This window comes from Hippocampus guttulatus, chromosome 11, assembly GCF_054856545.1.
Source record: "Hippocampus guttulatus isolate MCC_2025c chromosome 11, RoL_Hgut_1.0, whole genome shotgun sequence".
NCBI classification, from domain to species: domain Eukaryota; kingdom Metazoa; phylum Chordata; class Actinopteri; order Syngnathiformes; family Syngnathidae; genus Hippocampus; species Hippocampus guttulatus.
Window position 1 is genome coordinate 21,616,609 of NC_141271.1, and position 13,639 is coordinate 21,630,247.

Below are 13,639 nucleotides of genomic sequence, written 5' to 3' on the forward strand. Positions count from 1 at the left end.
TTCAGCGGGCAAATTACAGCCCACGTGTGGGCAAAAAGCAGCAGCAAGACGCCGGGAGTTTCCTCCTCCCTGACTTCTGCAGGAATACACCAAGCCGGAGCGCAGAGTCTCTTGGTGGGGGGGGGGGGGGGGGGGGGGCATCCGGGGCTAAATATACAGCGTTTCATCTGGGGAACGGCGCTGCGGTTCAAATCCCCTCTTTGGGCCTGGGCGCGTGGGCGTGACCGAGGCTGGCGCACGGCGGCCCTTTGTCAAGTGTTAAAAGTTCATTTTTGAGACGCGCAACTTTTCAAAATAAAATGCGGCCAGATATAATGACACCTTTCCTTCGGCGTTTCACGTTGTCATCGCAAGAACGCGCCGCGGGGCGGCGAGCCCTCGAGCGGGACCACACGCGTCGGCTTCTGGCGGTGGACTCAAACCTCGCGCCGCTTTTAGAGAAAGACAAATGCGGCGGCGGGCCGCGCCCGACGGCTGCCGCGACCGAGCCGAGCGACGGCGAAGGGCGGTCCGTGGCATCTCCCCTCCCTTTCTCGGCTTCATTCAAAACACACGCGAGGAACCGATGTGATTGTTTGGAGTCGCTCTCGTAGCGGTCCAGACAACAAGCCACCGGAACAAAATAGCGGGCGGTAACGCTGGATGTGATTTTTTCTTTTTTTTGGGCTGGGGCACAAAGGAAGCCTTGTTGCCATTTTTCTCTCTCGGGCGAATGAATACGTCCGAGGGCGCGGCTAATAGTCATGTTTTCCTCCAGCCGGCCTCTCGGGCGATTCCAGTGATGACGTCGCCGCACTTCTGGGGGAAAGCGTTTGCAACACCCAGAGAAAGTCAGACCATGCTCAAGTATTTTCCATCCGAATCCTCGCCAGGAGGCGGGCGTATGGATCTGCCATTGCGCTCAAGAGCTCCCCGTAGTGGACGGAAAATAAACTGCAGTGTGCGCCAGCCAGCGAGGCGCACTGCAACCGTGGCTTGTTCTGGAAAGGTGAGCCTTGTTCCGGTGGGCGGCTCGCTATTTGCCTTCCACGGCTCCTTGGTGAGAGGTTTCACCAAAATGGGGCCCGCTATAGCCTCAGCAGGAGCCACTTTACTAGGAATGTGTGGGGGGGGGGGGGGGGGGGGATACAGGCAATGTTTATGTTGGTATTCATAACGCTGCACTTCGGTTATTATTCGCAATTTACTCCCCGACAAAACGGGAGTAATTGACGCCCCGCCCCGCCCCAAAGTGCTTGGAGCTGCTTATGTTGATAAAGTGTCATCAAATATGAGCCTTGAAAATTGATGGCTGACAGATCAAAAATGGATTCAGCAAAATCGCAACCAGAGACTCTGCGTCACCAGACGGGCTAAACCTGCTGGACCCCCCCCCCCCAAAAAAAAAATATACATACAAATCTCGGTGGGGATTGCTCACTACAACCGACACGCTTCTTGAAAAGGGCGTTGGCGCCATCTTATGAAGGCGGAGTTTATCGGTGAATGATGAAGGATGAGTTCCCAAAATCAACACACAAATAAATAGCCGGATTCCCCAATCGGGATTATTCCATTCGTGTATAAATTGTGAGGTAAAACAAACAACGTCAAAAGGCCAACAGAAGAATCGGGCTTTTTTGTTTTTAAAGGCCGTTTTTTATGAAGGACTAACACAGCATAAACGGCAACTTAACAGCGACAATAAATTGTCAGCGCTGCCAGAGTGGGACTGATTCCATGCGATGTTTGGAGAAGATTTGTCCATAAAAAGTCAAAGGAATAAGCAGAGGCAAAATTCCGAGCGTAATGTCAACATTCCCGACATTTTCTTGTTTATAAGACAGCCGTGCCTAAACGGTTTGTCCGAGCGTGCGCGGAAGAAGGCCTCGGCGAGCGCGTCCAGAGCGGGAGCAACAAACACGCAGCCGCCGCTGCCCTCCCGTGCGTCCGCCGCCAAACGTCCACGCGGCAAGTTGGGGGGCGCGCGCCGGTCGGGTTCCCGTCCCCTTCGGTTCAACTTTGGAATCCCTCGGGGCCCCTCCCACAAAGACGAGCGCAGAGCGCGGCCTTCTTCTCTGTGGGAAAAACTTGAGCGCGGCGAGCGCAACGTGCGACCCCAAAATAACTTTGGGTGTTTTTGCTCCCTCCGACGCACTCGGCCGTCCTCTTCTGCGACCGAAAAACCCGCTAGGAGTCGCCAAGGGAATTTGACGACAAACCCTCAAGGAAATGTGCGCATGTAAACTCTGTTAACTCACTAACCATCAAATGTCCGTCTTGTAGGCAGCACAGTGACGGAACGAGAACTTTTTTTTTGCTATTTGGACAAGAGAAGCCGCGACCCGCGGCTGCTCCTCCACAGAGACGTGGAGGAGGAAGTCGGTTGCGCGTGGCGTGTCGTCAAAAGCAGCCCGCCCACGTAAACGTTTGCGCTTTCGTTGCCAAAAACGAGCCGGCGGCCACCGCACCGAAGCGGCGAACGATCGTTGTCGCATTTGCGAGTAGCAACGATGCCAAGGTCACGTTTGCTGTGGCCGAGCGGTGTGATCGTTTCCGTCAGAGAAAGCGCTTGCGGTCGATGCGAACTTTGATCGTCTTCATGCCGAACGCATCTCTGCCTTGTTTCGTTTTGGGTTTGTTTTCCTGGAATGGCGTGTCCGTGCGTCATCGGCATCGGCGTCTTTGCATGAAACGTAAGACACGTTGGGAAACGGCTTCCTTGGGAGCAAAGGAAAGCGCAAGAGGGTGGAGAGCGTGCGCGTGCGTGTTGTTGTTGCAGAGGGCTATATTTGCTCGCGTTTGTCAAGCCTCCAAATGCTTTCCGATGCAAAACATGCAAGAAAGAGGGGCGAGCGGCCCGTATCCCCGCCGCGCCATGACCAAAAAAGGCAAAGTGGCCGGGGGGTGTTTGGACTCCCTTCATACTCGCACTCCATCCCGCTTCCAGCGTGAGCTGAAAACACGTCGTCGGCGTACGGCGCATTCCCGCAATGCGCTCGACTCGCCGCGCTTTTGCTGCAGCCAAAGTTGCGAGCGCCAGAAAGGTGGCTTGGCCCGGCGTTGGCAAAAAGCTTTCCAACGAGCGCCTTGAGAAGAGAAGATTTGCTCGCGGCGCTGCTCGGCCACTCGAGGAAATTGGACGGATTCAAGCGCCGATGAGTTTCGCGAGGACGGCACACCGAGTTGAACATCGTTTCCGACGGCGCTACTGCTCGTCACAAACATTTTTCTCGCCGCACTCTGAGGTGAAAATGTTTTTTTTTGGTCATTTGGTAGCAACCGCCCACACAAATTCTCCAACTTGACTCTTTGTGGCTCTACTCACGCAAGACAGGGCCTGCCAAATTTCATGCGGTCAAGTCAAACCGGCTTTGCGAGACAGATTTACAAAGTGCCGTTGGAATTTTGTCGACAAAATGGCGTCGGTCTTGGCAAAGAGCGCCGCGCGCGGACACGCTGGACCTCGAAGTGGCCGCTTCAAAGCAAAAAGGGGCTGACTTGATGGGCCTTCTGCACCGCGGCTTCTTGAGCCTTTTTTTTTTGTTGTTAATCTGTCCGAGCGCTCGGGTGTTCGGCCTGCCAAACTCCCTACCGCTCAGTCAAACAATTCTCAGTGGCTCGACTACCGGGAAAGGAGTCAAAGTAGGTACTGGTCAGAACACTCAATCATTCGGAGAGCGGACAAACGGACAAACGCACGCCCGTCGCGTGAACAATCACTGTTATTTTTCAAGTTTCAGGGGCAAAGTTTGCCCGCTCCCTCTCCGATGCTGTGCCACCTTTGCGCTTCTCTTCAATCCAACGCGTCCCGTCGAAACATCTCAAGGCTGCTGAAAACGCAATGTCAGTTCCAAACCCTTTTCGGATTAGTTTTTTGTTTTGTTTTTTCATGCAGTGCCACAACTCCCAACAAGTCGGCGCGCCCTTTCTGATGACTCCGTTGAGGTCGTCAGTGTTTCTAAACGTCCAATGCAAACTGATGAAAGCGTCGATCCTTCCTTCCGTTGCAATCGCAATCCTTTTGGTTCGGAAATTCGAACCGCCCGAGAGCACGTCGCGCCAAGAAGAAGCTGATCAAACGGCAGGCAACGTGCAAGGGGGAAGGCAAACCGGGGGCCCATTTGGGCGCAAAGGGAAGCTGACTTGAAAGAAAACTCTCGACTTACCAGCTCATAGTTGCTGACCGGAACGCAAGACGAAGACACCTACAACAAGAGAGAGGAGGTTGTCAGAAAAACAACTTTGCGTTTTGTCCACATCTGGACTTTCTCAGTCAACAAAGCAGCGGCGCCGGCTCGCGGCCCAAATAGTTGCCGAGGGGGGCGTCCGCCTGACAATATGCGCCCACTCAACACCATTGACGCGCAGCTTTGAGAAACGGCGACGACGACGACAAAAAAGCCTCTTTTTAAAATAAATGGTGAAATGACAATGTTTCAAAGTTGTCCTCACCGCAGCGTGATTACAGGGCGAGGGAACGTTCCGAACAACACCACCACAAGGGCCCACTTGACATCTTTTGCACCGAATCGGCCATCCGTCCATCCCTTCCTTCGCCGCCGAGACGGAGCCGATCAAGCCCCCCGCAAAAAGAGGAAGCGACCCGGCAGGCGGCGAGCGTCCTTCGGCGCGACGGCGAACGCGCGACTCTCGGGACTGACGGGCAGGAAGAGTGTGGCGATAATGGCCTCCGGCGGGAGACGCCGGCCGGCATGACCAAGACAAATAGCGAGCAATGTTTCCTGTCTGGAAACATCTCGTCTTGTTTTTTTTTTTCTTTCGTGTAGATTGAAATCCAAGCCAGCCATCCAATTTGCGGTAGATCGTTGGCTGGCGCTAAGATAGCTCAGCAAAAAACAATCAATCGAACATCCATTTGACAAGTCGTTTGGCGTGAAATTGATTGGACATGTCTATCAAAGGAGTCTCAAAGTCCCACAGCCCGAATGAAAGGGGAAGTCGGCCATTTGGGTTTGAAGCACCCACTTGACTTATATCGAGGACGTGCCATGAAAAAAAAAAAAAAAAAAAGGAATTTCTCCTTTCGGTCCAAACAATGCAAAATGCGTGCATGCGACGTCACTTGCGAAAAGCGACACAGAGTCTTTGTGTGCGCTTTGCGGTGCGTGGGAAGGAGGCCTGCTCCGAGCGCGTGTTGATGCTATCGGGAGTATTCAAATGACTGTAATATAATCAAGGATAATTGCCTTGCTGCATTCCGTGCGCGCTTGTGTTAACGACATTAACCCGGGGGCCCGTTTCCTGCAGACAAAGGTCCGGGTCCGGCGGCCCGGGCTCGTCCTTTCGACGCCGCTCCCTCTCGCTCGCGTTGCCTCACTGCCCGTCGGTCTCAAGAAGTCACTGGCGACGTCGTGCCTTTCGCTTCTTCGCTCGCGCGCAAACAAAAACCGTCAAATGTCTGCTTTCCCCCAAAAAAGGACAAAAATTCCATCCCGCATGTCGGCTTTCCCGACCAAACGCGCGCGCAGCTGCCAACTTTCCGTCGTCGTCTTCGTCTTCTTCTGCTGGCAAAAACACGCAAAGTGCGCTTTGATGCTCATCCGGGTCCGCTGAATATGGCGCGAGGCTATTCGGTGCGCAGATTCACTCGGTAACAGGAGGCCGGCTGTAGCCGCCATCAAAGAGAAAAGGAATCCGGGCTTCTTCGCTCCTGATTGATCGCAGCGCGAGTGAGGAGCGTTCTCTTTTCTCGCCGAAAGCTCGAGCAGGCTGGACGGAGCAGCGGCGGCGCTGAAGGCGAGGCTGCCGATTGAGGGTTCGCGGATGAAGAAGCTGAAAGAAGGACTCGAAACGGCGCGGCGTATGGCCTCCTAAATTATTTGCTGTCGGTGTCTTCGTGTTTTGGGGCGGAATTCCCGAATAACAGCCACTGGAAAAATACTTGCTCATACTCCCGAAATAATTCCACTTGGGAAACATCCAGAAGGGCATGACCAACATGAAGAGCATTCAGTGAGAGAAAATGTAATTGCGACGCGACGTGACCGGTCAGATCACGACACTCATTCGTTGCCGTGGACGTTTCGATTCGTCAAATGGAACGCGACGGTTGACTGCCGCCCGCTATGCTCGCCGAGAACGTTTTCCAACAGCTGCGAGAGGGTTAGCGCTCAACTTCCAGCTTCTCCAAACTCTCATGACGAATGGAGGCCAGTAGATGGCAGCCTTGCATCACTTTGGATTGGGAGGAGACAGCGAATTGGGCCGTCATGAGAGCAACGTCAACGCCCGGAAGGCACCTTGAGGGCACCACGCTCATCTCGAGCCACGCGCGACGCAGATCTTTGCGATACGGCTCCAAAACAGATGAAGCTTTGGCCATCCAAAGGCCTTTGTCAGCCGTGCTTTATCGTTGTCACAAAAAGAGACAAATCGGTGTCAACGCCTGGTTTCCTTTGACCGATTCTACTTTTTTGGGTGGGAAACCGGTGTTGTGGGAGAGAGCCTGCCAACGTTCTACCGCTGAAGAACAGCGAATGGAAAAAGCGCCATGTTTTGTTTTGTTTTTTTCTGCTGGTGAAAGAACTGAGGTAATGCGCTCTCTCTTTTTGATCGGTTTGGTGCTCTCGCAGGAATACCAACTCCAACGATGCGGTTTTGGTAACTTAAGCCAGATGGCATTTTATTCCTCCCGCTCGAGGAGGATCCTGCGCACCGGCAATGAAATCGGGGACATTGCACGGAGGGCACGTGACAAAGTGCGCGCGTGCCACTCGCTTTGCGAGCAAAGGCGCTCGTCTCTTTTTGTTCCAGAGTCAGCGGCGGTCACGTTCTCTCTTTCGGCCGCCCTCGCCGCCTGGAAGCCGGCCAAGCGGCCAAGGACGGACGGGGGCGGATCTGCAGAAGGCCGCCCGCCACCAATCAGGCTTTGGCAACTTAGCGAAAGAGACGATTTGGAGTTGCTTAGCGCTCTTGTCCAAAAACATTCCAGGTTTCAACTGGATGAAACGCCCCCCCCCCCCCCATCCGACCGACAAGCTTGCTCAGCAATACAAAGAGTGACCGTCTGAGCTCGCCCGGTGGAAATTTCACCCTTTTGCAGGCCTCATTAGAAAATGAAGAAGCCCTTTAAACATCTTCCGTTTTGCATCCTCGGGCCAGTAAAAACATTTTTCCATGTGGTGTCATCGGGCAGCTGCTCGTGAGCTAAAAGGAACGTGCGGACGGAGCCGGACGGGAAAGAAGGACGTGGGAAATGAAGACATGTCAACGGACTGACTACCTTTGCGCCGGCGGGGAGGAGGGGGGGGGGGGGAGACCTTTTTCCCACAACGCCCTCGTCGTCCGAACGCCAATCAGACCCAACTCACGTGAACCACCGAATGCCGCGGGGATTCAAAAGGCCGCCCGTGTTGCAGAGAAAGAAATCCAAACATTTCTAGCAATAAATTGATAATGGCGGGGATACAAAGATTGCCATTTCAGCGAGATGCTACGCGCACAGCAAATTAGCGTTAGCGCACAATCGTTAGCGTTTGACGGCGGGAGTCGCTGGGCGAAGCAGCGACTTCATTCGCGCGCGGCGGAGAAGAAGGGGAGGGGCTTTGCCCGCTAGACGTCGTAGCGGCCATTTTGCAAGCAGCCAGCGAGGACCATGCGGTTGATACCCGGAGTCCTGGCTAATGCTAGACTTGGAACCCTTCAACCGTTGTTCATAGCGGGTATGCCAACCTCCTCGCTCGCCAAACGTCCAAGCCGGCTCAAGTTTATCAATGTCGCCGTCACGCTAGCTGGCCGAATCGTTTGCTCTCAAATGCGGTCACAAGTCCCGCCGTGTGCGCCGTCGTACATCCCGAAGCCCGATTGGCTGCCGGGAAGGCAAAGCGCGGAAAAAGCTCAATTGCTTCAACTTTGGCAAGCGGACGGAATGAGCAGCTTTTCGGGGTGAGTGCCGCCACTGCCGCTGCTGCTGAAAAACGGAGAGAGTTTTGGCCGTTCTTACAAGCGAGCCCTAAAATACGCAACAGCGTTTCACAAGTTTTCTGACGTGTTAAAGCATCAGAAGGGCAACAATAAACATTGACTGTAAGACAATGCATCTCACACGCACATGCATACACAGCCCCCCCCCCTCACAACTGTCCACTTTGATGTCAATCAAACTGTCGTGAATCTCTGCGGCTTCCTGACATCCTACACGGAGCCGAGCATCATTTGGAAAAAGGCGCGTCTCGATTTTAGGACAAGCTGAGGCGAGCCTGCGCTCCTGTCACAGCCCGCTTGAATTGTGGACTTTGTGTTTGTATTTGCCTTGGCCTTTCCGAATCCCTTTGTTATTCCCGCTTGTTGTTTGATTTTTGACAGTAAGCTCCAGGGTCAGTCGCCCGACGTCATGGCCCATCGTTTCACCGACGCTTTGGGACCGATCCCGGATGCCGAGCGGTGCGCCGATAAGAATCTCAGAGAAGACGGAGAATCAATTGGGAGCCGTTGCACAAGCAGTTCCAAAACCCCTCGGGGGGGGGGGGGGGGGTCCCGAAAGAAGCAATGGCGACACAAACAGAATCCTTGAATCCAAATGGACTCCGAATCTGCCGGCTGGAATCGGCAACATTCGAAGTTTGCGACTGAAGGGTGGAGAGCGTCATCGTTGACGCCAAGAAACCCTCGACGAGGGGAAGCCAGTGAAGAGAGCTCGACGCTCGAGCCGGTCAAACATGAAGGAAGTGACGTGACTTCAGGTCGGTTACGCGTTTCAGTTGATCGACGGTACGGAGACTGTAATCCGGAACTAGCGCTTCAAATCTCATCAGCTGAGCCGAAGCCGCTACCCAAAAGCAGCGCCCATCTCAAATCCGAGGCGACGCGGTGGCACCATCTGCTGGGATCTCTTTGTCACGACGCCGATTCAGACCCTCTTACATGCCTACGCTTTGAAAGAGGTAACGGACGAATATTTCCGTCCGTGGCAAGAAAGGCTTGGCTTCCGCTTGCCCATTCGAAGCATCGATGGCAGTCATTTTAAAGATCAGTCTAATTTCTTATGCAGACTTGCGGTCTGAATTCTGTGCTGACAGTATTCATTGCCCCCCCCCCAAAAAAAAAAAATCAATGTGAAATCACAGAGCTTCCCGAGGTTGAAAATGTCAAATGTAAATTAACCACAAGAGGACATTAGAGTGGCAACAATGGTTCTGCGGCGTTGGAGGCGACTCGAGGTCCGAAGGAAATAGGCTGACTTTTCAATCGCCGCTCATGCCATCCCAGCCGTGAGCCAACCAAGGAGACACACACACACACACACGCACGCTCATGTGCCCTGCGGATGCGGCGTGCCTCGAGTCCACGCATGGACATCGGACACCAAACACACAAAGTCGCGCAAACGGCCCGACGGATTTGCGGCGTAATCGCGCGCGCCCACGTGACCGCGATTCCAAACCAATTGAGGCTCGACGCGCCGGCCGAACACAACGGGAGAAAAATTCCTGCCCGTTCTGTCGGGCAACTGATCGTGCCACCTGGAGCCAAAGCAACGTCGAGCATTTTCCTTCTTTCCGATGAAGCGCTCGGGAGTTGACGCCGCAAAGTAGAAAGTCCGCAAAGGCGGCGGTTCTTCCCCCATTTCGGGGCAAATTGGCTCGACTCACCTGAAACAATGCGGTGGCCATCCTCTCTTGTCCCGCCTTTCACTTGAGGTACGATGCTTCTTCTTCCCCCCCCCCAACCCACCCCCCCACCCTTCTTAGTGCTGCATGTTCTCGCTCTGGTGAGGCTAAATCCGCTCAGTGTTACCTTGCTGCAGCGCACAGATGTTTGAGTGAAGGGGGAGTGTGTGTGTGTACGTGTGTGTGTCGAAGCTCCAGGCTAATAGGTCTGGCTCTCGTCTCCCTCTCACTCCTCCTCCTCCTTCTCCCCGCTCGAAAAGAAGCAGAAAAATGTCCGAGCGGTCTCGAAGAGAGCGCAAAAAGTCCGTCCGGAGGCGAATCCTAACATCCCGCGACTGGAAACATCGCGGTGCAGCACGCCGCGCTGGAGAAGAGAGGCAAAGTCTGGCGCTCGGGGTTACAGCTTCCCGCCCCCCCCCCTCCACCTCAGTGTGTGTGTTTGCTGCTTGGGCTTTTCCCCTCCCCTCTTGTTCAAGACGTACATGTCATGAGAAACAGAGAGAGAGAGAGAGTCGGGGGAAAAAATAGATTCAAACTGAATTTCCCATGGTGGGACTTGGACTTGGGAAAGAGGGAGGGGGGGAAACGTCCATTCTTATCAACATCTCAAGTTACAGGTTAAATATAAGACCCCCCCCACCCCCCAAGTTCCTTCCCTGACTTTCTCTTTCTCCAACACGCACGCACGCACGCACGCACGCACGCGCCCATCGACTTGACGATCCAAATGGAAGAGCAGCGACAGCCCTCCGACACATCACGTCACCTTTTCGCCTTTATGTCACGGCCTTCGCAGGAACGTCGCGACGGACGGCCAGATAACTCATTGCACCTGATGGAAGCCTTGAAAGTCCTTGAGCCGCTTCTAGCGGCCATTATGGTCGAAAATGGTCCGAATTGGGCGTAAATAGAGGACGGAATGTGGGGAAAAACAAAAAACCTTCAACTTGTACACCCCCTCCCCCCCTCCCCTCCCTTCAGTGTTAGCGTAGCATCTCATTCCAAGAACCCAGCCAGGGCAAAAAAAAAAAAAAAGAACTGGCTGGTATGGGTCCAGACTTTTCTAAACTTTGAAATCAGCTCCGGTGGAAGAGGGATAGCGCGTTGAAAACATGATGATCAAGGTCGTGCGCTGTGAATCGCCGGCAAAGTGGCCCATTTGATTAAAAGACGGCAGGCAGCAGTTGGTGGCTGTAAAAAGAACTTTTGCGGTGGCTAATGGGCTCCGCGTTCCGGCCGCTTTGATTGGGCAGCCAATCGCTTTTGCCGTCCGCCGCCAGGGGTCGAGGGACTCGCACATCAATCAATGACTTGGATTGTTCGGTCGCTTTGGCAGAAGAAAGCGAGCCCTCGTTTTTCGCGGAGCTTCGCCGGCAGACAACGGCGGAATAGCAGCCAAATATTTATTGTCTTCTTCGGATCTCGAGGAGCGCCCGCCCACGCAATTCTTCACAACAGCGACTGGGCCGTTCAACGAAGGAGTGACTTGGAAGTGTCCGGCGGTGACAGAAAACATCGACAAAAGGCTCTGCCGGTTTTCTTTGTCTTGTGCGGTGGCGATACACGGGCAGACATTTTGCGGGATGGCAGTTGGGCAGCCCGGGGAAGTTCGGCTGGCCCGGCTGGCCCGGTTGGCCCGGTAAGCGAGGCGCCTCGACGTGGAACGGAAAGGAGCGCCCCCTGCGGCCACGAGAGGCGCGGCGACTCCGCCGGCGAGGCGTCCTCTCGAAGCTGGTGTTCACCAGATGCCAAGGCGGCAAAGTGTTGCTTCATTGGCTGTTAACGCCGAGGGCCAGGAAGGAAGCGAGGGGCTGCCGCAGAGGAAAGTCGGCGGCGAGCGCGCCTTTTCTGGGCCAAAAACAACATGCTTGTTTATGGCAGATAAGCTGGCCCCAAGTGGGAGGCAGGAGGGAAAGTCCCCTCGCGCTCGTTTCATATGGGGGGGCGCTCACTGCGTGGCCCCCATTCGGAACCCTCCCGTCTCCCGTCTCTTGAGAAAGCAGGAGAAAAGACGAGCGTGCCCAGTGAAGCGCCTCATCTTCGCAGGCCACGTCGAGCCAGTCCATTGGCCCAAAAAGGCACCTTTTGGCCAAAGCCCCCCTGGCAAACGTCAAGGAAGTCATGCGTCTTATGGACTTGCCATTATGCAGAGACTGGTCGGGCGCCCGCATGCTCTCTTCGGCCGTAACATGGAGAGGCCATCGTACGTAAAAAAATAATAATAATAATCAATCAATGTTTCAAAGTTGCCTGCCTATGGAAACGGGCTGCCGCCGTCAAAAGACAAACAAAGCCTCCCTCCCCCCTTGACGAGGAGAAAAGGAGGTCTAGGGTGAGGTCGCACTTTCACAAGTCTGACTCAGGCTTTCCCAAGCAACAGCAGAAGCAGATGACGGGCCCCTTCGCCAACAGCCAGACCAGATGTGACGCTGACGCTTGTCCGGGACCCAAACACAAAATGGATTTTTGAATGGCTACTCCTTGTGAATATTCTTTCCGCTTTATTGTCAGGTGGGGAGCGGGGGGCACAATCATTCCAGTCAAGTAAGCGGGGCACATTCTGGGACTAAGCTGTCCACCAGTGAGAAGAGGCTATTTCACAGCCCAAAACACGTCCATGAAAGATACAGTCACGGAACAACAAGACAGAGGTTCTATTCCCGAAAAGGATGCCCGTATGGATTCTTCTAAGCCGTGAGGCACAATCTGAACCGCGAATAAGGGGGGGTCACTATAAAAATAATAATAATAATAATAATACTTGTGAACCGAAGAAAAAGTTTTTTGCCAGTGTTCAGATTGTCCAGTGAAGTCAAACACGAAGCAACGGCGACCCCGTGAAATGACTGTTGGCAGCCAAAGGACGTCCCTGCCTCGTGGCCTGCACTCGCCTCATCTTTGCCACTTGTCTCCTCCACCCTGTTGGCCGGCGTTGACGTTCTTCCCGCAAGTAAGTCCTGATCACTCCATCATGCTGGCGCGTGGGTGTTCCCGTTTGTTTTCTCGAGCGTATCCACGCAGCGCGTCACTCGGACATGACCGCGGGCGCCTCGCGCAGGCCGCTCGCTCCACCGCCGGCGCGAGGACACCGGCTGGGCGGCGGTGGGCTCGTACTTTCTTCTGGGGGGCGGTGAGGGACTAAAAGCTGCGCCGATGGGTACGTACACGTGAGCCGCACGGCAAACGAGCCAGGAGGCCTGAATTCAGATACGTTCTCTCGCTCCTTCCCGCGATCGTCCCAACTCGCAGGGAGAGCAATGCGGCAAATAAGCAGCTGAAAGTATTTTGGGAAAAGCATATCAAGGAGCATTCATGAAATGAAAAGTGATAATTATGATTATTTTTGCAATGACCACTTCAGCCCACCGCCAAGTTATCCTCACATTAAAAAAAAAAATCAAATTAAAAATACCAACGATGTTCTACCCCTAACTGCCATAGGAATTAAAAAGCAGGCAATTTTCAAGGAGGAAAGTAGAAACAAAACTACGAACTGGAATGTTCTGAGTTTGAGGTCCATGAAAAAGTCAACGTTGACAAGAATAAAACGGTATTTTGTTCCGATGAAAAGTCCTCATCTTCCGTGAATCAAGCCGTATTTTTTCCAAGATGAGGATGTCACAATCAAACGACTGAAGGAAGTCAGATGGGAACAAGTCCATTTGCAACAACGCCTTCTCTCCGCCCTCAATTACGTCCTTCCATTGGCGTCTTCATCGCCGCGTGAAACTTTGGCGACATGCCCGAAGCGTTTTTCACATCCACTTGCAAATAAACACGTGCGTGTTAGCAACATTTTCACACGCGCGGTGCCAAGTGACTCACGCCTACGTTACAGCGCATCCGATACGGTGAAAAAAAACAACAACATTGTAACGTGTCTCGGGAAAACTCCCAAAGAGAGGAAAGCCATGCATATTTGATGACCATCAGAAGAGCACTGAAGATGTTGTTTTACCCCCCCCCCCACAACACCCCCCAAATTCCCCAGCAAGCCCGGATGCACTTGCCAATGAGCCTAGTTAGCA

The 13,639-nt window shown here is 53.8% G+C and overlaps 1 protein-coding gene across 13 annotated transcripts in view; it reads right to left on the reverse strand.

Annotated features, from left to right (window-relative positions):
* tns1b (tensin 1b) overlaps nt 1-13,639 on the reverse strand; it is a 71,084-nt gene that overhangs the window by 32,479 nt on the left and 24,966 nt on the right. For 11 of the 13 annotated variants that reach the window (XR_015102325.1, XM_086124293.1, XM_086124296.1 and 8 more), the window contains one exon: nt 4,149-4,187. The exons of 1 other annotated variant lie outside the window; for it this stretch is intronic. Coding sequence is in view for 10 of the 12 variants with exons in the window: in XM_086124293.1 (XP_085980419.1) it covers nt 4,149-4,187 (39 nt within the window). In the remaining 2 variants the exon portion in view is untranslated. Of the gene's footprint in view, nt 1-4,148; nt 4,188-9,593; nt 10,038-13,639 lie in introns of those variants that run through there. One more of the 13 variants, XM_086124301.1, reaches the window with a different exon arrangement.